Here is a 26,252-nt window from a genome sequence, read left to right as displayed (position 1 = left end):
TTGGTAGCTCACCCATGTCAAAAATTTCAGTTACAGTTTACAAGAGAAGCAAGCAGATGGAAACGATAGTCTGAAAGCTTTTGAAGTTGGAACAGGCAACGTTGCATAAACCGTAAAGCAAACAAACTTCATAATGATTATGACAAAAGGTTATAAAACTTTAAAAAAATCAAATAGTCTTCTGCAGCAAAGTGCAGGTTGAACTAGTTTTATTAATGTGCTAGGGGAGCTAGGGCTGTATTTTCAGTTTAAGATCAAAGCAAAAAACAAATACAACTCTTGGCATGTGCACTGATTGGCTAGCTAATTTATCAAATAAATAAAGCACAACAAACAGAGCAAAATATAGTCAAAGGATATTGCCATTAGTCCCATGGTGATGACAGTTTAATGTACACCTCTCAGTCAGGGCCCTGCTACACTCACTTCAAACGAAAGCTGGGTAGAAAGAAACCAGCTCTAGCGTTGTCACATATTTTCATGCACGAATTTAACAGCTGTTGGCTCTTTCTATAGCCCGATGGACATTGTTATCAAGTGCTCATGACTTCGGAGGTGTGGCTGATCTAAAGGCACTGTGGGATTCACCGGTTAATTGTGTGCTAATTACTTGGCACTTTGTAGCCTGTTTTACTTTGCACGTGTGACTGGTCTATATAATCGTGTGATTAAGCAGTTACCTGTGCGATACGTGTAACGTGGTAGACACCTCACTCTCGTTCAGGGCCCTGCTACATTTTCAAATGAGTTGGCTAGAAACCAGCTCTAGACGTGCGCCCTGCTGCGGCAGGCGGGCTCCAGCGTGGGGCGCCCGCGCATCGCCTCTCGGCGGGAAGGGGGAGCAGGCGCCCCCCGGCCCCGCTACGCTTGCAAGCGCGAGCTGGGGAGACACCGGCTCTGGACGTGGTGCGCGTTGTCACGCACGCACTCGGTAGTCGGCTGGCGCTTTTCTAGCGGGGTGGACACAGCTATAACTCGGCAGGGGTGGCCCCTCTCCATGTATTGCCTCCCCCCCCCCAGGGAGGAGCGTGATGGTGCCCCCGCACCTCTGCCTTGTGTCCAAGGGAGATGCGATGCCATTGCCGGGAGGCCCCATGGGTGCAGCCGGGCCCCGTCAGGGACCCCGCGCCGCTCCCACAGCTGGGGGCGGGGCGGGGCGGGGCTGGGGCGGGGCCGGGGCGGTGTGGGCCCGGCGCTGCTGGCTGCCCCGGCGGCGCGTCCCGGCGGCGGCGAGAGGAGGAGATGATCGCGGTGTCCGTCCCGTCCGTGGGGCCGGGGGCGGCCGAGACCCAGCGCAGCCCGGACAAGGCGCACACGGTGAGCGGGAGGCGGCGGCGGCCCCGGGCCCGGGCCCGTGGCGCTGGGCTCCGGGCAGCCGCCCGCGGGGGGATTTCGGCGGCGGCCCCGAGCCGAGCCGGGCCGGGCCGGGGCGCCGCGGTGCCGGCAGGCCCATCAGAGGCGGGGACGTGCCCGCCCCGCCGAGCTGCAGGCGGGGGCAGTCCTGTGCCACCGCAGCCGGCTCCTCTCGCCGCCCGCCCGCGGCAGGGGCAGGGGCAGGGGCAGGGGCGACGAGCCCTGGCCCAGCACCAGCCGAGCAGCCCCGGGGTGCGGCTGCCGCCGGCCGGGTCTCATCGGGAGGCGGCGGCGGCAGCACCGGGTCATCGCACGGCCCGGTTCCTCCGGCAGCCCAGGCTTTGACCCGGCCCGCTGCGAGCTTGGCTGGGGGCAGAGTCGAGCTGCTCTGGGACAACTAAACGCTCGGTCCAAAGCAGCCAGCCCTCGGGGCTGCTGTCTCCCTGCTGCGCTGGGCAGTGCCCCGGGGAGTCGGCTGGCTCCAGTGCCAGCAGCGGGTCCCGAGCGACCTGCTGCCCACCGAGTCCCCAGTCTGCAGCCCGGGCTGCAGCATGGGAGCGAAGGGAAGGGCGCAGGTGGCACCCCCTGCCCCGATCCCTTGTGGGTAACGGCTGGTAACGGCTGCTCTGCCCCTCTGCCCCTCTGCTGTCAGGGCTGCTGGGTGTACCCACGCGTGCCTGCATCCACCGCTTGTTCTGGCAGGGTATTGTGCTGAGGAGCCTTAGCCAGGGCCAGTGTCAGATGGCAGACAGACCCAGGGTGCTCCAGGCAGTGGCAGTGGCAGTTGCTGTACGCAGCTCTGAAACATGGGGACAGGGTGATGAATAACCCTCCGTGCTTGGGAGGCATGTGGGTGGGGGGGATAAGGCCGGTGTTGTAAGCCGGTTCCCCTCCCCACATCTCCTTGCTGGACTGGAGCGTGTCCTGACTGAGCTGTGTAAGGTGGTTGCAGTGCTAAGTCAGACTGTGCCCTGCCCTAGAGGTGGCTGCATTTTAGTGATAGCAGCAGCACAATCTCTTGCGCGCACACGTGTGCTGCAGGACAAGTTGGAGCCCCAGGCACTGCCTGAGAGCAGGATGGAGCTATGAGCCGAGCAGCATCAACCCCTTGGCCAGGTTGCAAGTGCTGCTGATGCCAGGGCTGTGGCCTGGCGCTCCGCAAGAGAGGAATTTATCTAGCCTAGCTGCTCCCCTTCCTGCACGGGGCTCCAGGGAACGTAGCCAGCGCCTACTCTGAAAGGGCCTTTTGTGACTCCAGGCTCACTGCAGCTGAAGAGACTGAATTGGGCTTTGCACCGCTACCGTGCACTTCCACTGCTGAGCAAACACTGGGACCACAGTCCTGTGAATAGCTGCCCTGCCTCAGGGCTTCTGGGAGCCTTGGCCCATCCTTTACCCAGGCAGCTGGGAGCAGGATGCGGGGAGGGAGGGTGAGCTCCTTGCTGCTCTGCAGCTGGCGTCTGTCAGGCCTGTCTCATGCCCTTCCCTTTGCCTTGCAGGTGTTCAAGGTGGAGGTGCTGTACAATGGCCGGAAACACACCGTCGAGAAGCGCTACAGCGAGTTCTATGCCCTTCACAAACGGGTGAGGGTTGGGCCCCAAACCCACCTGCTGGGAAGAGCCAAGGGAGCTGATCGGTCCACTCCAGGCTCCAGCTGCTTCCCCCTGCACAGCTCAGAGGCATTCATACCTTTCCCTGCACCACCCTGAATACTTTGTGCCCTGCTGCTTTTCCTCCAGGCAGATGATGCTGGGGTTCCAGACCATCTCCTTGCTCTCAGTCGAGGCAGGGATGTGGGAACATACCAGTTGTAAGAGAAGGCCTACTCTGACCTTGGCCCAGAGTGATCAGGAACCCTGCAGCTTCCTAAGCCCCATGCAGCAGAGTTCACAGGGTCTGGTACCCCTTGAGGCCTACTCCAAGTCCCAAAGGTGCGTGCCCAGGGCAGGGGCTCCCAGAGTTGTGCAACATCAGCTCCCAGCTGGGGTTTTCATTAAAAGGAAAAGCCTGCAAGTGTGGCCAGGAGTAATTGGTAGGCCAGCTGCTGCCAGAGCCTGCAGGGAGTCTGACCCAGGTGCCTTGTGTTAGGGAGCTGCCTCATCTGGGCACACAGGGCATGCACTCATCTGCTCTGTGTCATAGGGGCTGCAATGCTGTGGCATCTCCTGCAGTGTCTTTGGGCTCCCTCCCCCCCTGCTGCTCCCAAAGGGGTCTGAGGTTGGGGCCTGCCAGGGCAAGCAACCCCTCACCCCAGCACTGTAGCTCCAAATGGTGTAGAGCCAGGCATTGGGGGCTGCCTGGGACACTGACTTCCTAGCTGGCTGGCAGCAGTGCCTCCTGGGGTCCTGGCCTGATGGCTGTACCTGGGCTGCTGCATTCTGCTCTAGATAAAGAAGCTGTGCAAGGTCCCCGACTTCCCCCCAAAACGAGTGCCCAACTGGATGACCAAGGTGTTGGAGCAGCGGCGGCAGGGCCTGGAGGTTTATATTCAGGTAGGACTTCTCCATTGCCAGCAGCAGCGCTGTGGGTCACAGTCTCTCCAGTACAAGTGGGGCTGGATCGGGGGTCCACTTCATATGGTTGTGGGGCTTGCTGCCCTAAAGAAACAGAGACACCCTTGGTTTGGGACTCCCTGCTGTGGGGGAGGAGCCTGCTGTGTCTCATGGAGCCCTTGCCTGCCTGTATCCTCATGTGTGCGTTGGCTTCAGGGCGTTGTGTACTACAATGAGGAGCTTCCCAAGGAGGTGCTGGACTTCCTAAAACTCCGGCATGGTTACCAGGACCCCAAGGGCAGCAGCCTGGCGTGAGTACCTGGAGCACCCGGCAGGGGAGGATTGGTCCACAGGGACCTAATGAGGTTGGTGCTGCAGCTGTCCACATGCAGGCTTTGGAGGGGCTGGGCCAGGCAGAATAGTTAATGGGAGACTGAACAGCTAGGATAGGAGCAACAAGCTTCTCCTCCCCCTATGCTGGGGCGCTGTCCTAGGAGCCTGTTACCTGCCAGGCCTCTTCCATACTACCCCCCACCTCCAGCCCTGCCCCGATACATCCATGCAGAGTTGATCAGCTGGGAGTTTTTTGCCTGCTGGAGACCCCAGTGTAACAATGAAGCCCATCTGCATGACACCAGTGTGGTAAAGTAGAGGGCAGATGACAAGTCCCTGACCTGAGAGAACTGCTCAAATCTGGTGGAGAAACCACCCTAAAAAAGAATTGGGGTGCAAGTCACACCAGTGTGAATTTCACCTGTCTGTCCATCCCCGGGTAACTGGATGCTCAAGACCAAATGGGCTGTTGCACTTTCTCAGCTGCTTGGGGCTGAGCTACAGAGACAGCCACCTGCTCTGGCAGATGTTCTGGGGCAGTGCCAGGTATGTCCATTCCCCAGCCCAATGCTACTTACCATGAACAGCATGTGCTCCCGGTGGCTGGGGGGGGCACAGTGACAGTAACCTGGGAGCTCCCACAGACTGCACTGGTGGAGGGGTGGCAAGTGCTGACCAAGGGTTGGCAGTCAGCCAGCACAGTCAATGGGGATCACAGACACCGCCGCAGATGCGGTTAGAGGTGGAGTGGCAAGCGGTGACTGCCCGCAGGCGCCACCACGCTCGGGGGGGGGGGGGGTGCACATGCACCTGCATGTACCCCCTATGCATTGCCCCCGCTACTTACCTAGATGACGGTCAGCTCAGTGGCAGCAGTGTGTGTGTCCATCTGCTCACAGGTGGGCCTGAGCATCTGGGAAGAAGCAGAACCAGCCCCAGCTTTGCCTGAGCCCCAGGCTCACTACACTCTGTTCTCTTGCAGTTCTCCATGTGCCTTCCCAGGGGAGGAGAGCAGGCAAGTCATTGGATTTGTATCTTGACCTAGAAGGCTCTGTGCACACCTCTGACAGCAGCCTTCACTGGACCTGGATCCAGCTATTGCCATCTGAGCCACCAACTGAGTGAGAGTGCCCCCGGTGCCGTTTTGTTTACATAGCAGCTCCCAGCTTCAGAGGCCAGTCCAAGTCAGATCTGCTGCTGGCCAGAGAGATTGTTCCAGGGCCTCTCCTGAGCACTACAGTCACTGTCCTCATGCCTGCGGTACCCAGCAGAGCCATCTTCTCCTCTCAGGGGCTGTGTTAGCTGAAGGCACTAGCTTGGAGCAAAGCCTTGGTGCCACTTCCCCTTTCTGCAGTGCCAGGCAGTAGTTGCCCTGGAGCTCAGAGCAATGGTGCAGGGTGGAGTGAGGGTGGGTAATGACACCTACATGACCTGTGCACGTGCTTCTGGGGAGAGGCCTTGCCTGCAGGAACCCTCCTACTATCTTGCCAGTTGGAGGGGCCTCTGTGGCACAGGGGACTGGGCTGTTGCTTTTAATTAGTTATGTACATCGCTGCCCAGCAAAGAGAGCTCATCACCCCCTCTTGTTGCAACTACAGGTTCCTGCTCACCCACCGGCCAGTCCTGAGCTTTTACAAAGATCCATACGTACTCCACTCAGCCACAAGTAAGGAGCACCTAATTCATTGTAAGGGCTAAGGGGAGCCTGTAGGAATGTTATACTGGGGGCAGACAACAAGCCCTGCCACTTTTCCCCTGAGCACACCTCCACTAATACCATCCTCTTGCTTTTCAGACCTGCTGCCTGACACTGTGCTGAGTGGTGTGCTACAGGGCCTCTATGCCCCAGAGTACTGTCTATTGGACACCTGCCACCAAAACCCCAAGACCCAACCCACTTGCCCAGCAGGGCTCCTGTGCACAGACAGCAACAGCTGATACAGCTTCACTAGCACCACTGTGGGGGCAGCACTGCCCAGCTGTTCCTCTCACTAGGATCCTAGTGCCTGGCTCCCCAGGCACTGGGAGAGGAGATGGAAGCTGAGCCTCGCTTTGGTATAAGGGACTGACACGGACAAAGTAGGTACCAAGACCTCATTGTAGCAGACACTATTCTTTGTGCACTGTACTTGTAGCTGCTCAGGGGTTGGGCCTGGCCCTTAGAGCATGACAGAGATGAGGGGAGGGCTTTAATACCCTGGTTACAGGCTGAGGTGTACCAGTGGCTTCTCGGGACAGGACTCGGAGAAGTCGAGCCCGGTGCCACAAGCACCAGAACTGACACTTGCACAGCATACAGAGGTGGCCCTGCTGACAGTGGCAGGTTTTCCAGCCCTGAGTTTGTTTGTGCCTTATGTCTGCATGGCAACAGCTCCCAGGGGAAGCCTGATGGGACTGAACTGGGGCGGGGAGGACATGTTCCTGAGCTGTGTTGAGGGGAGTTGCAGCTTCATCTGTGCAATAAATAACGCAGGTTGGGCTGGGATGGCTGTTGTGTTCTGTCCTCTGGCAAGTGAAGACAAAGCCAGGGCCAGCTGTAGATCCTGGCAGAGACAAGGGAACCAGTACAGTGGGCCAGGGAAGGAGACTAGAGGTAGTTATAGAAGCAGCCAGGCAGTCCTGGGGGCAAGATGCAGACTGGGGCTTAGTTCCATTTCAAGTCACTGGTGAGTAGGAAGCTGTGCCCAGAGCAATGGAGACACCATCTGGGCACTGGGCACCTGCTGGACCTTAGTCCTGTGGAAGAGGGCAGCCCTTACCAGATACACCTTCACTAGCTACCTAAGAGGACTCTGCACATCAGCAATGTCTGGGGAAGCTGCAGGCCTCAGTCTTGGCTCCTGGGATTGGGGGGGGGGGGTACAGCCCCCTGGCCAGTCTCCAATCACAAATAGCCTCTGTGGAGGAGTTTTAAGGAAGCAGGAGGCCAGGCTGGTGCCAGGCCCCACCTGGGCATTAGGGCTGGGCTGCTAGGACAGCAGCACTGGAGCTGTTCAGATGCTGTAGGCCACTCATTTTCTGTAGAGCCTTGGGCTGTGCAATCACTCAGCAGAGGGGCCTTACCTAGCTGGGGAAGGGGTGGTAGGCTGCCCCACTGTTGTTCAGCCCCTGAAGGAAGCAGGCAGAGGCAGCTCTATAAAAAACACATTGGTCACATTTATTGGTGCATGTGCTTCTTAAAAAATGATGGGAAGCCCAAGCCAGACTGCCCACCGCCCCCTTCCCCCTGCTTGCTGGCTGGACAGGATGTGGTGGGGGTATAAAGCAAGGAGGTCTTGGGCAGCAGGGTGGGGCTGGGAGGGCTCAGCAGCATAGCTGCTGCTCACCTGCCCAGGTGACACAAGGAAGAGGGCAACTAAATATGAGGGATGCCAGTAAGCATGACAGTCCCTCAGCCCAGGCCCACAGCCCTCTGCAGCAGGGCCCTGCGTCATCCCTGAGCCAGGACACATTACTCTTTGGCAATGGCAAAGGGCTTCTCCACTTCAATGGTGCCGCAGTCAGCGATGGTGACATCCTTCAGGGGCTTGTCTCGGCCATCGGTTTTGGTGTTCTCCACTCTCCTTACCACATCCTGGTGGAACATGCACAGCAGGGCTCTCAGGGCACTGGGAGTTACACTGCTGGGGCCATGATTCAGCTAGACTGTGCTACACTCACACGTGGATACCCCAACCAATAAACAGGCTTTTGCATCCCCACCCTAGATAGCTCAGTGTCTAACTCCCAGCCAGTCCTGCTCCATAGGATGCACTCAGTGTCAGCTACACGTCAGCCTGTAGTAGCCACTATCTCACACCCCACAAAGGTGCTTCCCCTCCTTACCATGCCTTCCAGGACTTTGCCAAACACCACATGCTTGCCATCCAGCCAGGGGGTCTTGACAGTGGTGATGAAAAACTGAGAGCCATTGGTGTCCTTGCCAGCATTGGCCATGCTGACCCAGCCTGGTCCATAGTGCTTCAGCTTGAAGTTCTCGTCAGGGAAACGATCGCCATAGATGCTCTTCCCTGACAGCAAGAAGAGAGAGGTGCTGGCTGTAACAGGGGGACCCAGATAGGGATCCAGAGAGGAAACAATCTCCTCTGGCTCAGGCAGGGCCTCTCCTCCCCTCCTCTCTCAACTCAACCCCAGAAGCCTTGGAACCAGGAGCTGGAAGGCAGTAGAGAAGAAACACCCAACCTCTGCACATAGCTCTAGTGGCAGCTGCAGGGAAGGGTAGTACCCAAGGCAGATGGGAGGAGGGCACCCCCAGCTGGCAAGAGAAGGAGTGCGATCAAGCTGCATGGTGCTGAAACAGTCACACCCACCAGGACCCATCTTCTTCTAGCCACCCAAGGGGATGTGCAAGATGTAGGGGCAACCCCCAGGACACCCACCTCCTCCTCACAGCTCAGCAGACACATGCCCCTGCCTGTCACAGCAGTAGCCAGGTTGCAAGCACAGCCACAATCTACATGCTCCCCAGGCTCTGAGAAGAGTGCAGGCCTGGGCTCCCACATACTGAAGTAGGAGAGTATCTGGCACCTGCACTTTGCCACATAATCATGCCAGCAGCCAGGTGGGTAAGTCATGTGACCAGGCAGCCAGCACCCTCATGCCATGCCAGCCTATACCAGGAGTGGCACAGCAGTACCCTGCTGGGGGGGTGGGGAACGGGCCAAGTCTCAAGTTGTCATGCCCATCACGGTGGTTAGCATACAGGAGCTCTGAGGCAGCCTGTGCTGGCAGAGGGACCCCACTGAACTGGGTCTCTGGAAGGGCCCATACCCACACCTCCTCCTCCATATAAATGCTGCATGGGAAGGACTTGGAGATCCCTGACCTCGTATCCCATGACTGCCACAAGGCACCTGCTCTGCTAACCCTAGCTTGCAAGAGTGGCTTCAACTCTGGCACAGCCAGATATGCTGCCCCCTGTGGCACAGCAGAGGGTCCCGTGCCAAGGGTGGGGCAGTGTCGATGCAAGGGGCTGAAGGTGCTGCCCCCCACTGACCCACCTGGGAAAGGCAGGCAGGCCTGGGAAGAAACCTACTAACCCCAAAGAGCAGCAGATGCCTCTGCCCCTTCCTGAGAGGCCTGGTGCCCAGAGCACAGGAACACCAAGTGTCTAGACTGGCCTGGGCCCAGCATTACCTCCAGTGCCATCTCCCCGGGTGAAGTCTCCTCCCTGGATCATGAAGTCCTTGATCACACGGTGGAACTTGCTGCCTTTGAAACCAAACCCTTTCTATAACAGAGAAGAGCAAAAGTGAGGCACCAGTCAGCTCTGCTCCTCCCCCTGACTCCACAGGATGAAAAGGAGGTGCTGCTGACCCCCAGCCAGTGCAGGCTCTGGCCCTCTTGGCTTGGAAGATGCCCTTCCACATGTGACCATGGGCTAGGCCCCAGCCCCAGCAGCCAGGCCTGAGGGTGAATCTGGAGAAGGGCTTGAGGCGAGCTGCAGAGATGGTGCATGCATGCGTGAGGGGGAGGTAATCAGGAAAGGTGCCACCCAAGCACAGAGGCAGGGCCATGGGTGAGAACAGGGAGTGGCTGGCTGAGGGCTTGTGGAAGGCAACTTCCTAGCCCCTGGGGGGCAGTGGGGGCTTGTTTCCAGCTCGGTGCCAGGAGAGCAGCTGTTATTGCCCTTGATGGAAATTTCAATGGGGCCTAAAAGAGCTGAAAGCAAAGCCGCTTGCCCTGGGGCTCCTAGCACCTCCTCACTGCTGGGGGCAGACCCTGGGCCTCAGCACCGGGTGAGGGCTGCACACTGGGCTCTCAGGAGCGGAGCTGGGCTGAACCATGCCCGGCTGGGCCAGGATCTTTCATGCCAGCGTGTGCCGTTTACCAGTCCCCTCCTCCTTGGACCACCGATCCCTCCCTCCTGGCCCCACTGAATGCTGCTCTGCTGCCTGCCCTGCACTCGATGCCCAACAGGCTGCTCTGCCCCCTCCCCTCTGCTCTCCTCTACGCCTGATGTGCTGCTCTGCTCCCTCCCCTTGGCACTTGACACCCTGCTCCGTCCTGAGCTACTGCTCTGCTGCCTGCTCCCCCCACCCCGGATCCCTCGCCCCTTACCTCGCCCGTAGCCAAGGCGACGAAGTTCTCCACGGTCTTGGGCACGGTCTTGCCGAAGAGGCCGATGACCACGCGGCCCACCGCCTCCTCGCCGATGTTCAGGTCGAAGTACACCTGCAGGGGGGGGGAGCGGAGTCAGCACCGGCCCGAGCCCCCGACGCGGGGGGGGGGGGGCGACAGTGGCCGGGGGGGCGGGGGCCTCACCTTGGCCGTGACCTTGGGCCCCTTCTTGCGCTCGTCGGCGCGTGAGGCCGCGGGCAGCAGCAGCAGTAGCAGAGCCGCCCCGCCCAGCAGCGCCGCGGCCGCCAGCAGCTTCATCCTCCTGCGCTCGCCGCCCGGCCCCGGCCACAGCCACAGCCACAGCGCCCGCCGCGCCACCGGCATCCGGCCCCGCCCCGGCGCGCTGGTGCTGCCCGGCCGGGGGGAGCGGCTCTGCTCCCCCCCGAGGTAGTGGTACAGTCCTCCCCGCGCGGGCCCAGCCGGCGGAAGGCTCCAAGTGTCTCTAGAAGGGGGAATGCAGGGGAGAACCCCGGAGTGAAGAGCTCTGGTGCGGTCCAGCGGGCGGGGCGGGGCGGGACTACAGGAGGCTGCCACGTTTCCAGGCGCTCACTGGGCCGCGGGCTGGCCAATAGGGAACGGGCACGGAGCACGCGGCGTGGGGGAGGTATAGGACCAGCATTCACCGCGCTACGGCGCGCTCCCGCGCATGCGTAATACGGCCTGGGCGCACGTGCTGCCGCGCGGTGATGAGGGCGGGGCCAATCAGAGCCCGAGTCTCGCGCGCTCGGGGCGGACGGGCCGAGACGAGGCCGCGGTGAGGTGGTGGCTGGGCGCGGCTCCGGGTTGCGCGCAAGCTGTCCCGTTTCCGCCCTTCCTCTCGGGGCCTGTTTCCAGCGGGGGCTGGCCGTGCAAGCGGCCTGGCGGACAGACGAGGCGGGCAGGTGGCAGACAGCATAGGTAAGACGTTTTATTTTACATACAAAAAAAGGAGCAGTCGGGAGCCCTGGCCCCCCGCGGGAAAAGGAGACAAGTAAAGATCACATTTGTCACGTTTCTCCCTCGCGCCCCAACAAACGGGCAAGTCTGAAAGAGCAACAGGAAGCAGGACCCATTTTCTTGAGGGGAAAGGCACCCCCCCGGCGAGGATCTTCCTTCCCCGCCGATAAGCCCTTATCCTGGCTGGACCATTTCAAATACAATTGAAATTAACATTCATGTTAAAAAATACTACACGTTGCATGTTCACAGCTGAGCTCAAAGACCAGTGCCAGGAGGAGAAATAAAATACCACATTACACGTTTAAAATAATATTAAAAAAACTCAAAGGCATTTATCAAGAATGAGACATCCACACACTATTTAAAAAAATGATTTCCACAGCTGATTTGTGTGTATTTTTACAGTTAAAAAAAAGTTGCAACCAACATCCCAGTGTCCCCTCTTGAAAATATAATGGGGCTAAATTAAAGAGACCAAATAAATTATAGCTTGCTAAGACTTAAACGATCAATTCTCACTAGAAGAGTAATTTTCCCTGTGGAGGCATACAATTCATAAGGGTATTTTGGTATGATCTGTGTGTTCCCAGAGGATCGTCTTCCCAGCCTGATAATTAAAAAGTAAAAGCTTCACCAGTCCAAGCCTTGCTGCTCTAATTTAGAAACAGATGTTGTCACTTTTCAGCCAAGGCAGCTTGGGAAGACAGGGGCTTCAGAGCTGCTTAAATTGTACAGCAAGATTGTGCAGATGGGGAAAAAAACTAGCATCTATTGCAGAGATCAACCATTTTTCCTGAGACACTCCCACAAAAGGATTAAACAAGCTTTTTAAAACACATTTTGCCTGCCCGCATTTCTGCTGGCTTTCACCTACACTTTGGTTGGAAAGACAACAAGGAGAAATGTTGCCAGCTTGGGAGCTCCTGCCCATCTAGCTCTTGGGGAGGTCAAAATCCGCTGCTGCCCTCCACTGATACTCACCACAGCACCAAAGCCTCTAGTCTTTCCTTAACACTCAAAATGTGCAAAAGAGCAGGTTGAGACTGCACAGTAAAAACTAGAGAGAGGAATACGGAAGGAAAGATCTTGGTCCAAGCAGCTCGCGTTTGGTCAGTCAAGCTAGAAACGCACAGTCTCTGCTGTTTATTCCAGACCTGGAGGTCAAATTTAACACAATCTTACATGAATACTAGACTGGAGATTCTTAATGCAAGGAAATACATTTTTCAGGTTCTCTACTCAAATAGACCATTAGCTATTGTACAACCATTTAATTGAAATCTGATGGGGAGCCCCCAAAAATATATTGCAGTCAATTAGCTGGAGAAGTAACTGAGTGAACCTGACACTTGAGCAGCTGTAACCTGTAAAGTACGGTAAAAAAGTGAGGGTATGGCACTGCTAGCCACTGTGCAGCCTGCGAGAAGCCAAAGGGGATGATACCTGCTTTGCTTAGAAGTTTGTAATTGAGCCTTGGATTACAAACCAACTCCACTCCTTCAGAAGTGCTTGAAGTAGGCCTGTAAGCAGGTTGGAAAGACTTCTGGAAACTCCAGCATTTTTGTGGAAAAAATAGCGGAGTTCTGCCACAGTCAGTAACTTCAGCAGGTTTCTAGCAAGAGCACAAGGTGGCAGCTCTAGTTGTATATGCATTATTCCTAGACATTCAGTTCCCTTGCGGGAAGAGGAGGGGAAAAATACTCCTCCCTTAAAAAGAAAAAAAAAACCACAACAACAAGTCTGAAACAAGCATAACCAAAGTGTGCCCAAATCAGCAGTGCCCAGCTGGCCCTGCTTTCACTGGTGTCGCTAAACAAGCTCAGTCAGAATCCTAGCTCAAAGCAGAATACTGCAAGTTGCTGCTGTCTAATCTGTACTTGAAAACAGATAAAGACCATAAGGGAGAGGAATTGCCTGGTATGGATGCAGGTTTTGAAAGGCCTGGGGGAATAGTTGCTGAGGTTTTTTCTTCTCAGAGAAGTAGTGTCCCTGGAAGCAGTGGGTTTTTGGAAAGTAGGAGATAAAGTTCATAGGAAAAAGTAATTATATTCAAGACTGCGATCAAGGAGGAGCGAGGCTTCCAATGAAGCAGACCTTGCTATTGAAACAGATACCAACACTGAGAATCGCCACTGACAGAACACCATGTGCTGCTTCTGCCTAAATATACAGAAAGCTACCTTAAGGTGATGCTTTTTGGTTAATAGGGAGGAGCCACTGCTTTACTGAACGTTGCCCCCCTACCACTATGGAGCATAAATAAGCAATTGCTGTTTGCATGCTGGGAAGCCTCCTAATTATGACAGTTCAGTAGATTAGCCAATTCATTTCAATGACTAGAGAATGCAAAGTGTTCAGCCAAGTAGCTGCACATCCCTGTTTCCCCACTTCACATGCAACAGAGCTATGTTATGGGACAAACTTCCTGAGGAAGCACATGCTCAGCCAGCAGGCACAAGCACACCCTGGGCTGGGGTTTCACAATGTTGCACCTGCTGTGATCATAGTGTCTGATAAAGCTGGAGGGCACCCAGAGCTCAGCTAGAGCAAGAGGACCTGCAGTTGCTGGATTCTCAACTGTCAAAGTTGCACAGCCCTTTTGTAGTGTATTGGCCCAGAGAACGTAGTGGTCTTACAATTTAGGGAAGACAGTTGATGCTTTGCCATGAAGAAGGTAGGTACAGATGCTTTTCTGCAAGGCCCATGGATTACACTCTTTGTGGTTAGCCTGTTTATGGTTAGTTCATATTCTCTTGGGTATCAGCAGTGAATCTTAACAAACAGTGAATGAAGCCTGCTTTCTATCACCAGGGATGTATGAAGTTAAACTAGGGAAGACAGGGAGAAGAGGGCTAGTTTCAGCATTCCATATCAAAGCCTGATATGGCTGGACTGTTCATGGCTTTAAAGCACAGAAAAAGCATTTAGAAAGCTCCTGTGTTAAAACTGTCCCCTTAAAGAGGTGTTCAGAGCTTCAACACAGGATTGAAGGGTGACGAAGGGAACCTGCCTAAAGCAAGGAAAGCACTTTTGTAAATGAGTGAGTGTTCTCAGGAAGGGGTAATAAATACATCTATACATGGAATACAATACAGCAGTGCAATATTTTATTGAAAACCTCACTTGAGACCTCAGGAGGCTGCAATGCAACATGGATGGGTCCCAGCTATAGGGGAGCTGTATCTGAAAACCCCAGCTGTGGTTTCAGACCATGCAAAGGAAGCACTGGACACCTAAGCTGACATTCCCACTAAGCAGCTCCATTAGCCAGCTGTGATCAGAGATCCTCCCCTTCACTCTCTCAGAAGAATACAGGTATATACCAAGTAATATGTTAGCTCACAGAGGAAAGGGGAGAGGCAGGGGGATACAGGTGGGGTTTAATGCTCTAATTCCTACCATATGATGGGCCTGTTTGATCTGGCTCATATCAGTCAGCCCTGGAACTCCCTGGGTTTAGTAGTTTCCTTAGAATAGGACTACTGATTACCCGCTTTTTTTTTTTTTTTTTTTTTTAATATCCTTTGCCCTTTTTAAAAGTCCAATGTTTGACCATAGTGCAAGAGAGCAAGGTATAAGTGAGCATTACCAGAATGCCTTGGGGAAAGGTTTCCTCCCTCACAGACACAGTATCCTAGGATTAAAAGGATATTAAATCCCAGAACTAAGCAGTAGCAAGGTCAATATGAAGTGACTTTCAAACTGACCCACTTAAAAAAGAGTCAGGAAAGTTTCTAACCAAATACATTCACTTAAAAATGTTTAAGAAGGAAAAACAAATGTAGCGACAACTCCCCCATACACATACACACACGCACACATGTACACTTGTGAACGACAAGCTACTCCCTGATTGGAAGCAACTAGGAATGACTCACAATGGCAGGAAGATGCAGAAGGAGTTGAGTTTTGGTGACAGGCACTTAGTGGGGTTTGGGAGGGCAGTAATGCAAGTGTCTCAGAGCCCAGCACAATTTTTTTCAGAGCTGGGAGTACACAACCACGTCCTCCCTGCAACTCCCTGCTCCTCCTTCCTCCCAAGATGCCAAACCATGGTTTCCTACAGCAAGGGTATGAGGAAATAAGCTAATTTCAGACAGACTGGCTTTCGGGAAGCCAGCAGCTGAGGAAGAGTTCAGGAGTAAAGAGAAAGAACAAACAGCAAAACTGAGTGGTTAAATTGCTCCTTCTCTTCTGGGAGAAAGAAAAGAGCTCAGGTCATTCATGCATTCACACCTGAAGGAGATGGACAGTCCTTTCTCCATCCCCCATTACACTGAAAAGAAAAAAGTTTGCAGAATTAAAAAGTTTTATAAACATCTCTTGGTGGGTTAACAAATAAAGAGCAAGCCAGCCTGCAGCTCAGCTTCCACCCTGGCAGGGGAGAGGAGAAAGCACAGCCAAGCACTTCGCTATAGCTGCCTTTCCATTAGAATAAGGCATTAAGATACTTCTGCAGAAAATGGCTAACAGCTAAGAAATCCCCTAAGGGATTCTCAGAGACCTGAATCCTCACTAGGAAAAGAGGTGTCTTTCCACACTACAGCCCCCACCATGGATAACAATGTTCACCTGCTGGAAGGAAGAGGGATCATCTTCTAGAGATTTCCCCTGTTAACAATGATTCCTCCCTCTCCTTCCCAGGCCAGGGAGCCAAGCTACACTCCTGCCACCCCCATTTCAGCAAGTGCTGGTAAGGACACGGAAAGGCAACTAGATTGCAATTTAGAAGAGACAGGATGTCAGGTTTGGATTCTGCCTTCCTGCCCTTCATGCTCTGCAGAGAATTCAGGCACTGGGGTGGGGATGCCCCAATTACATGGCAAACTAAGCCTCTAAAGCAAGTGTTCCAATCCCATCAGGACGGAGAATGCACACAGGCAAAGCAATTCACAGCCTCCACAAAAAAAAAAAAGGGGGGGAAAAAGTTTGTTTAGCTCCTGCAAACCTGGCCACATGCACCACCCAGTACACTGTCCCCAGGGGTAATGCAGCCTCCTCTGACTTCAACAATCCCTGCACTGAGGTGCAAGATTTTTTTTTTCTCCTTTTTTTCCCCACACTTGTGCAGAGTGCCCCAAGCCCTTGGCCATGGATTAGCTTGGCTCAAAAGCTGTATATTAAAACTTTGGCCCCCCCTCCAGGGAGAAGCACATGGTGTGCGTGCTCCAGGCCCAGCAGACAGGACTGAGCTGGTGTTCCCAGACCTAGGCAAGCTGCAGAGCAGATGCAAAGCCTGCACAAGGTCCAATTCAAGGAACCTGTTTTATCACTAGGAGAAAAGTCACTGTAAGGCAGTGAAGTGTCTGTTCCCTCCCTGCTAGGGCAGCTTTGTTCTTGCTAAGATTTCATCATTGAAGGTGCTTACCAAAAAAAAAAAAATAATAATAAAAATCACCCTCCCAGAAACCATCCAAGAAGGCTACAAGGCCACCCAGCCACAGGTTTGCAGTTTGAGAAACATCAGGTTTCTGGTTTCCTGAATCCATATCTGCTTCTCTATCCAAAGCAAACTCCTCCAAGCTCAGCAAATGGGATGCCTCTCTCCATCCTGTCAACACCAAGCTGGTCAGGTTAGGCACTGTGTAGGAAACCATGATAGGGACCATTCACTGGCAGCTAAAATGGATGATTGAAAATTCAAGTATGCTTCCCTCAAGGTTGTGGGTGTTGGGAACCCCAGACCGGCACTAGGGTTGGTTTGTTTTGATGCGAGCAAACCTTAAGTTGAGGGCATTCTTTGCACCCCACCATATTCCCAGCTGAATGTCTGTCTGTGCTGGCATCAGTCATCCATGCAAAAAAAAAAAATCTACAGACACAATATGCATCTGTAATGCTAAAAATAAAAATAAAAAGTGCAACAATGTCAGTTTCTGTAAAACAATCCACATTGCTCTGTTTACCGTTTGGAGAAGGGAGGTGTCACAGAAGCCAGAAAAAAAACTAAGACTGGAACAGTAGATAGCAAATTTCTCACAGCTTGCGTGCTACAGTAACTGTTCCCAAGGAACCTACAAGGGAACTAGTGTCCCACTGCTGTACCTGGCGAGGTTGGCAGTAGAGGCTGACACTGAAAGGGACTTTAGAGGAAGGAGGGGGTGAAAATTTTCCCTTGTCCCAGCCAGGTCCTTTGCCCACACCTCTCTCCCCTGCCCAGATGGCATTCTCTCACCTTCTCCGTAGCCAATTAAGCCTTCTGGAGTAGTTTTATTGGGGAGGGAGGAGAATGGAGGAGCAGAGAGCATAGGAAGGGGAGTGAAGTGAGCAGGAAACAAAGCATAGTCCTCAGGTTGGTGTGAATGCTGCTTTCTGCCGTAAACAGTGGGGAGGAGGGTCAGCCAGCCAGCCCACCTTCCCACAGGGCAAACCAAGGCCTGAGCCAGCTGCAGTCCTGATCACCAGAAAAGCCTCAGGCTTGGAGTGAATGGAGGAGACCATTCAGCAGATCCACCCCGATTGGTTTGTTTTGGAACGTTTTCTTCTTCTCTTTTTGGTTTAAAATGTCACATTTCTCTTCCTCGGCTGCCTCCTCACCCCTAGAGAGAAGCCCCTTTTAGTAAGACATGGCAGGAGCTGCAGGTGCAGATCAAGTTCCTGCAAGGCCCCAAGAGGCACTGGTCACTTGTGACGCTGGGCTGTCTTCTTCCTTTTCCTCTTGAAGAAACAGCAGCACCTGGAGTATAAAAAAAAAAACCAAAAAAAAAAACCACATAACGAGTCAATGGAATGGATCAAACCATGCAGCTGGCTCCCACCACCCAACTTCCAAAAACTGGGCTTCTTCCCTTCACCTAGGGAGACATGCAGAGGGATTACAACATGCCCAGTGCTATGGATAAAGCACCTACCAACACCTCCTCCAAGAAGAAAAAGTTTATCCAATGCCAGCAGCATCCTATTCTAACTTACACTGGGAGGGGCATCAGCATGGTACTCTGACAGTTGCTATTCATGGCCAGCTGCTAGGATCACAAGAGCCAGGAGATCCTAGGAAGACAGGTCACCTGGGCTCTTTTAGAACCAGAAATCTACAGTTACTGAAAAAGTTTGGCAACCGTTATTTACAATAACTTGCTGGTGCCCAGAGGCCCCTAGTCAGCATTAGGGGATTGCTCTCCTGGGCACTATATGAATGCAGGTCTGTGCCTCCAGGGGCTTAACTGGAGGGAAAAAGGAACAAAGGTCTCCACATTGCCAGCCTACACACTGGGACTAAAGGAGACAAGTGAGATACACCCAAGGACCCTGCTATTCTGTTTCCTTTGTCCAAGACTGAATGATGCTGCTGGAATGGTCTGAGCCCAGCCTGATGAGTGTGCACACCACAGTACATGAGCAATTTAGAAACACAAGTTAAGATGAAGAGGGCTTTGTTAGGGGCCAGCTTCCTTTACTGAACCCTTTAATAGAGAACAAGCAACCAATGCTTCAGTTTCAAGACCAATTGTTTAGCCCATGTCTGCACACCTGGTTTACTCCCTGACCATGGGCACAGGGAGTAAGGGAGGCAGAAAACCAGGAATGTTGGAAATAGATGTGGTAAGAAATGGACATCATTTCACAGCTGATCCTTGAAAGATTAATTTCAGTAGATCCCATAAGTAAAACCTCCATCACCCGGGCTTTCAGCTCCTGCTGGCTCCTCATGAAATTACATGGCATTTCAAGGCCTGCCTGTATTTCTCGGTCTTCGGGTTCTACTGTCAGGAACTTGCATGGAAAAAAACATCTTGCTGCTTAGCAAGTTCATCTGCTTCCCTGCTCATCTCCTCTCTATGACACCACAACAATTTCCATAGCAACCAAGTTGTTATAGGATTATGGCTTTTTAGGGAGTGAAGAAGAGAGTAAGCAGCATAAGAGCAGATGGAGGTGTGAGGGATACTGTAGCTAAGTGCCCCCAGCCACAATCCATCAGGAGCAAAGACATTCAGAAGCTGCATGATATCTCCAAACTAGATTTCCATTGGGTGAGTGGTGGCCCAGTGCAGTCATTTAGTGCTGGCATTTACCTGTGCACTGAATAGCAAACACACACTAGCTTTGTTTCTCCACCCTCCACCTCTCTTCAGGTCTTAGCTATGAAAATGAGGAATGACCAACACCACCATGTCCCTCAGGTAAGGGATGTGACAGGTGCCAAACTGGCAGCCCTGAACCTACATATTCTTTATGTATGCAGAGCAGATGCAGCTACGGCAATAGAAAGGGCAATAGAGCTACCATCATCCCTTCCCAGAGCCCTGGCAAGAAGAAATGGTCTCGTGGGGTGAAGGGCTGTTCATTCTCCAGGGTTCATCCTGAAAGTCCACTCCAGAAAGCAAGGCCCAGTTCTGGAGCTGGGGCTGAAGAACGTGCATCACAATCACTCTTCAAGTAAATACATCATTCCACATAGGCCCCTTGAAGAGCTACCAGGTGGTAGATGCCTAGAGCCCCTAGTATCCCAGGCTGGTGGAAAGCATTATCTGCGTATCTAGCTGTGAATGCCAGAAGAGATCTTTATGATTATCTGGTGGAATCTACAGAGCACATGCCAAAGAAATGTACCCAGATATCTGTATGCATATCCGCATCCCCTCTCCTCCCCCTGTTTTACTCTGCATCCACAGTAACAACCTTCCTTCATGGCTCAGGCAAGAGCAAATGAAAAGGGAACTGTCATGGGAAGAAATGGGAGCAGTCTGCAGCAGGGATGACTACATGTGTGTATCCCACCCACTGGGGATGGAAAGTGGGCCCCAAGTAGTAGGTGCACTTATTGCCCCAGATGTGGAGGGCTTAACATCTCTGGCTATGCTTTCCAGCCATTTATTTCCCTGGTGACTCCTTCACTCAGATAGGGGGCTTCTCAGCTTGTCTGGAAGGGTTCAGGAAAGGAAGTCCTAAGAGTTCATTAAACACAGGCAGAGGCAGAAACAAAATTAAAAAAAATCAGGCAGGCTGACAATTACAGAACGTGACCCTCGTGCATGCAGACAATGTCCAAGAGAACAGCCCCAGACTATGACATACAGAGAAGCCAGAGATGCCAGAGATACTGGAGGCAAGTGCCAATGGAGAGGAGGGCTGAGGAGGACCAGTCCGCCAACAAGCGGGAACATCCTTCACTACACATGGGGCCCTTCAGGGAGTTTTAAACTTCTTCTCTACAGCTGGACCGACATGTAGATAGGACTCAAAGGATAACATCGTACAGATATGCTGAGCATCACTGCTTGGGGTCTACCTGGGCATGGGGGGTTGGCACAGCACACTGAGCAAACTCACGAAGCAGCTGCTCTCCTTCCCCCTCATCAGACTTATATTGTGGCCTTTCCCTTCCCACCTGCCTGTTGCAGGAACTTTGCGGAAGGCAACCACTAGCTTGCACCCATCCAGTGGAGCAGTGGGCTCTAGCCCTGCCTCATACAGCTATGAGGGAGGTCCTAATGACATAACAGATGCCTAGGACTGTTCCCCTGATGGGGAGGTCTGCAGAGAAGACAGCCTACACCCTTCATAGGAGGGTGCCAGTGCCTGCTGAGGACAAGCACCCTGCTGCCAGGAGACCTGAGTGGTTTGCAGAGCTTTCCATTCCTGAGCCATCTGTTGTGAGGAATTCCCACAAGAGGTTTTTCAGGCTTGGTCCCACCTCTGCCCAACTCCTTCAAACATCATTCGTTCAAGAACCGGGAGTGTTCAGTGAATAAAAGTAAAAGCCATAGAAAGGGAGGGGGGGTTGAGTTTTCGATGGGTCAGTCCAGTTGCTTAGGCCAGCATGGTGTCCTGTTGAAGAGTCCCTCCCACAGTCCTACAAGTGTTCCCCACCCTTGCTTTAAGCAGTAATTGCACTGGTTTGGCACTGGGTTTTGTTTGATTCGTGTGGCTAAAAGGTTTAGGGTGACTGCATTTTGCCAATCTCAGTCTAGTCTGGTCCGCTCCCCCTCGCATGTGGACTGGAGAGAGGGACTCACCACAAGTTGAGCATTTTCAGGCAGCTACAGAGTGTGTAGAGAGAAAAAACACAGAAAGGAAGAAAGAGCAATTAGTTCACAGAGGTGGGATGAAAGCATGTCACTGAGCCATGCAAGCATGCAGTGCAGGTTGGCAGGTGCGCCATGCCCACTCTCTAGCCTTTATACCACCTAGGGGCTCCCATAGCTAGGCACCAAAAGAGGATCACACAATCCTGCCAAGTCAATGCTGAGAGGGAGTACATTTCTTTTGCTATCCTGAGGCCTGGGGACAATCCCACCAGGACAGAGGGAATAAAGCATCAGAGACTTCTGTAGCTGGAAATAGGGAGGGTGCCTGGGCTAGTAGGAAGGTGACACCAGAGCTAGAAAAGGATCCAAACCACAGTCTGAGGACAGTCAGACAAGAGGGCTGGATGAGAAGTGTAGTGTGTACAGGACTGTTCCCATAAAACACTTCTCTTGATCACAGCTGCTGGGGCTTTGTTCACTTACTACTTTGGCACAAACCACTAGCTCCTCTGCCTTGCCCACGTGTGCTGGGAGAAGAGACATCCACCCTGTCTTCCACACAATGTGTCATCTCAAAAATCAGAGAGCCATGCAACATCACTTGACCGTTACCCTCCCTGCCAACTACAAAGCAGTAGCATCAGGCCAGCTGGGAGCAATACTTCAAGTCCAAAAGACCTCCAACCTCCTCACATGCCCAGATAACTGAGGGGTGGAGGACACGTTTGGACATGTGACAACAAATAATACTTGCCAGGAAAGATAATGAGATACCCTACTGAGTCAGGCTACACAAGATAACTGTTAGCATATCAGCACAAGGCACCAAACTGCAACAACCATCCACCTTCCCCCACCAAAAATATACAGCTCCAAAACATCCACTGATTGGTACTAAAAGAAAGGAAGTAGGCACTTCACATCATCATGGGATGTGGTAGGGCAGTGTTATTCCTCCCAAAGAAGCTGCCTGTACCAATACAGAACAAAAGGATTTTGTGCAACTGCTGAACCTCAGAGCCCTAGTCACAGACCAGGACTACACTGCTCAGTGATGTACTAATGAAACAAAGGCAGTCCTGAAAGAGACAGCCAACTCCTCCTAATGTCCGACTGTTTGCCACATCCAGGGGAACATAAAAAACAAGTTGCAGTTGCTGTTTTTTTAATGGTGGTAGGACTCAGGCTACACATGCCGGCAAGCAGCGCAGCATAGTCGCTTCAAGATGGAAGAGTTTGCCAAGACAGTTTCAATAGACAGTGCTGTCCACACAAGCGAAATCTGGCCAACTCATTAGGCTACACTTGATAACTACCCCCTTCCAGTAAATCCGCATCTCTCTCGTTGAAAACAAAACAAGTTTACTCCCAAGTCTCTTCCTCACAATGTGACTGTGGCTCAAGGACTGGACTATTAAGTCACCTTAAGACCCATCAACGAGCCACAGTAGAGACCATCCCTTAATTGAGGGATTGCCAACAACCTGTAGCTTACTATCCACAGGGATTCATGGCAAGATGGTCAATGGACAACCAAGCCACTGTCCCTCAGGAGAGAAAGATAGAAAACATTTCTCTGAGCCAACTTGACAGACATCTACAGAAGTTGTCCTGACATGGGAAAGTGCCAGGCCCACATTCCTTCAAGCCTTCTCTAGCACTACAATTCCACCTCCCACCCCAACTGGTCAAACATGAGGCCTGTCAAGCAACAAGTTCATTGAGGCTTGCTGTACCTTAGACCATTGAATAATTTCCAAATGCAGAAAATGGAGGCAGCCTCAGAGCCCATTCCTCCTGTGCTGGGGGAAGTTGATTTGTTAGGCAATAACTACCCAACCCAAGCAACTCACTAGGACTAAAAACAGACCCTACCCATAGGCTGACCCTGAGCTTTGATTTGCATCAAGACAGGCCCAGAGAAAGTTGTTTATATATGCAGTGTGAAAAATAATTAACTCCAGTTAGCCCCAAGTGGGGAGAGGGAGTGTTAGCTAGGTACTTCACAGATGCTTAGAGTCCAAGGGTGGGCTTGTACATCTGTAGAATTCCAGAATAAAAGGCTTTGTCTTGGGAAATCTGAAGTCTGTTTTTAGCCTAGTGTTCAAAGCTCTTCTTGATGCAGGAGAGACAGCGGGCCCCGCATTCCTCCTCCTGTTAAAGGGGGATCATGCAAAATCCCCTCTCGTGGTGCTGAATGGCAGCACACATACAAAAGCAGCAGAAATGGCCAACAGCAATTGCCCTCAATTTCATCAGAAGCTCCAGATGACGCTTCCTGCTACCGCAACTGTCAGCTCAAAGTGAGATTTCCAGTTCTCACAGGAAGAAGGGCTATTTACAATTTCTCCCTTAATCAGCTCCTAATGGACTAGGCTAGGGAAAATTCAGAGAGAAAGCAGTGTCCCTGCACCAGGACTATGTAAAAACCTCAAGCACACAAAGCTAGAGATAAAACACTGCTGACTTTTAGACTGACACTTTGTTCCCTGAACTGAAGCTGAACTATTTCCGTGCTCATAACAGAAGGGAGGAGCATATCCTCCTGGATTCAGGGAGATCTGCGCAACTGGTTTTCATGTTATTTTAGTATGTCACCATTTCTTAGCAATACATGCTCTGGCCAAAAGTTACATTCTCCAGGCATCACAGGTAGGGAAAAAAAAGGCAGTGGAAGCAGCGCTGAAGAACCATGCAAAAAGCAGTGAGATTCAGGGGAAAGATATGGAAACAAGCATCAAATACTTAAACATGGGTAAAAGCTTGTTGCAGAGAGACGACTTAAAAACTACATCAGTGAAGAGCTCAAATTGTAAAGCAAACGTACTTAGCTTCCTCCACCACTTCCACCTCAGCCTGTGCTGTGATTGGAGCATTGGAATGTGCCCCTGTTGGGTCATCAACATTCAGTTCCCCATTGGTCGAGCTGACCACCTGAAACACAAAAATAATAGAAGCCACTAATTAATTACATCCACTGCTAGGTCATGCTTATGTGCGCAGTAGGTCTTTACCAGTCTGGGCAACAGGTACTGTAAGAAAAGCACATGAAATCCATAGTGTGTACCCCTTTCCTTCCCTGCCCCTTTGTCCTCTCCCAGCACCTCTGCAGAATTAAATAAGGTATCCTCCACAAGGCGACATGCAACTGAGTGCACTGATTCACAGAAGTCAGACTGCTAAGGTCTAATCCACTATGCATTCCCTTCAATACATTCCCCAGGGCTTGGTCCACACCTTTGTGTCAGATTGAAGATTCTACCGCTACTTTTTGGATGCTGTTCCACTGTCTGTCTGAAATTAAGAGGAAAACATAGTTTGAATGCAAGGTTTATTTTGACCCACTGCTTATTTACATCCTTGTAACACCTGTTCACTACATTTTTGCTAAGCCACTTCTCCATGGCATCTTCATACCAGTCTTTCTGTAGAAGTCTTCTAGGTCTGACCCTGCTAACTCCCCATCATCTGAAGGGCTCACCCTTACAGGCCAAGTGTTTTGATGATATGTGCCAATGACATATCATGAAGACAAAAATGGGTTCTTCAGCATTTGCACACCAAACTGATAAGCACCTCACACCTCCTTTAAATAGAGACGGACTGATTGTCCACGCATCAAATCCCTCAGCCTTATCCAAGACCACTGATGGCATACCACAACTCATTTCACCTTACATCAGTCATTCCCCCCAATCCCAGAGAAATGAACTCTTCAGTTTGCTTCTTGTGAAAAAATAACTACCTGAACTCTGATCTCTTTTTGCCTCAACACAACTTAAACTACAGGGTGCCTGGACATTCCCCCCATCCCCCTACTACTGATCCTAAACCACTTGAGTCCTTATTTAAAAGTCAAAGGCATCACAGCTGGTAGGGCAGATGAGATTGAGTGTCTCACATCAACCATATTGCTAAAGGTGTGACTGCAGCAGTAACAAATGAACAAGTCCACAGAAGACCAGAATTTAGCTATTCAGTTTGGCTCTCCATACTTTATTCAAAAAGTCCAAAGGATTCCTGATCATATTCAGTCCTAAATTCTAACCCACTGTTAGGCAAGGAATTTCTCATTGCATTGACATCCCAACTTACAACCCTGCAAGAATGAAGAGAATCATCTGTCAGTCTCACTTTGCAAACACTCTCTTGGGAAAAGAGAGCTTGGGGCCAAAATTGTGATAACTAAGTCTGTGAAGCATTGGCATATATGGATTTCATTAGGACCCAGTGTCAACCAGGTACTCTGGTGGGGGTTAGAAAGACCCAATTGCCACAGAAAAGGAATGGGAAAAAAGCTAGAAACATAACAGGTCTTTTAGAAAGGGCTTCACTATTTTACCAGCAGCAACAACTTTTAGGTCTGTTAAATCCTGCAAGCTGTGCGCTCTATGTGCTTCTGAAGTTTCAAGGTGGAGGCAGTTCCCATCCAGTGCCCAAAACCTGCTGAAGTTGTGCTTCACCTCAGTGTCATCCTGGTGCTGCCTTTGGAGCTCCCCTTTCAGGAGTGGATTCCTGACATTGGCACACCCTTCTCTAGTACTACCTCTTCTGCCAGTGTGAAGCAAGGTGAGCCCTTCTACTCCCAGTAGGCCTGGCAAAGAATGGTGGTTAACTGGACCACCCACAGTTCCAGTTCTCCAGGTAGTCTCATTTCCACAACTACTTCTCATCCAACTTAACTTCACAAGAAGTCCTTCCTTTTTTTCTTTTTACTTAATGCTGGTGTACTCTGCCATACATGACAGAGTCAGTGGTTTTCACCTCCTAGATGCTGCTGTTTAAAAACTGCCTTCTTAGGGTTGAGGATTTTTTTTTTTGAGTACCCATGATACATCAATGAAAACAGCAGAGAAACTGCTATTTCCAGTAGCAGGTAAACATAAGTTTAAGATTTGCCGTACAGGAGGATCTCTGCACAGATGTGGAGGCTTCACTAACCTTTTTAAAGGAAAGAAAACCAAAACCAACAAATGTTCCAATTTGTTTTGTGTAAGTGTGCCCACAAAGTGAGTTATACGGGATGGATTTTAGTGGCACAGCC

The 26,252-nt window shown here is 52.0% G+C and overlaps 3 protein-coding genes across 16 annotated transcripts in view; 1 reads left to right on the top strand and 2 right to left on the bottom strand.

Moving 5' to 3' along the window:
• The first annotated feature begins 435 nt into the window (after positions 1–435).
• SNX22 (sorting nexin 22) lies at positions 436–7,251 on the top strand. 10 transcript variants are annotated; one of them, XM_090029379.1, is made up of 7 exons: positions 436–1,317; positions 2,853–2,936; positions 3,741–3,845; positions 4,062–4,156; positions 5,161–5,193; positions 5,777–5,844; positions 5,974–7,251. In XM_090029379.1, exons 1-7 carry the CDS (start codon positions 1,069–1,071, stop codon positions 6,114–6,116), a joined length of 777 nt encoding a protein of 258 aa, XP_089885505.1. In that variant the 5' UTR covers positions 436–1,068; the 3' UTR covers positions 6,117–7,251. The 10 variants fall into 10 exon arrangements, 6 of the variants coding, with proteins under 6 accessions (XP_089885505.1, XP_089885507.1, XP_089885504.1 ...); XM_090029381.1 differs by lacking the exon at positions 4,062–4,156; XM_090029378.1 differs by lacking the exon at positions 4,062–4,156 and having other exon boundaries at positions 5,161–5,299.
• Positions 7,252–7,312: 61 nt separating this feature from the next.
• Positions 7,313–10,723, bottom strand: PPIB (peptidylprolyl isomerase B). Its single transcript, XM_090029384.1, has 5 exons — positions 10,443–10,723; positions 10,239–10,352; positions 9,315–9,408; positions 8,004–8,188; positions 7,313–7,752 (listed from the first exon to the last, which is right to left on the bottom strand). The coding sequence occupies exons 1-5, from the start codon at positions 10,620–10,622 to the stop codon at positions 7,630–7,632; spliced, it is 696 nt and encodes a 231-aa protein (XP_089885510.1). The 5' UTR covers positions 10,623–10,723; the 3' UTR covers positions 7,313–7,629.
• A 1,642-nt stretch (positions 10,724–12,365) lies between these two features.
• The window catches only part of CSNK1G1 (casein kinase 1 gamma 1), a 171,075-nt gene continuing 157,188 nt past the window's right edge, over positions 12,366–26,252 (bottom strand). For all 5 annotated transcript variants that reach the window (XM_090029370.1, XM_090029372.1, XM_090029373.1 and 2 more), the window contains 2 exons: positions 24,036–24,142; positions 12,366–17,913 (listed from right to left, as the gene is read on the bottom strand). In XM_090029370.1, coding sequence (XP_089885496.1) covers positions 17,859–17,913; positions 24,036–24,142 — 162 coding nt within the window. In that variant the 3' untranslated portion in view covers positions 12,366–17,858. The remainder of the gene's footprint in view (positions 17,914–24,035; positions 24,143–26,252) is intronic.

The sequence above is a fragment of the Crocodylus siamensis genome, chromosome 15 (genome assembly GCF_052110815.1).
Source record: "Crocodylus siamensis isolate JL-2025a chromosome 15, ASM5211081v1, whole genome shotgun sequence".
In the NCBI taxonomy this organism is placed as follows: domain Eukaryota; kingdom Metazoa; phylum Chordata; order Crocodylia; family Crocodylidae; genus Crocodylus; species Crocodylus siamensis.
This window is presented reverse-complemented; position numbering and strand designations above follow the sequence as displayed.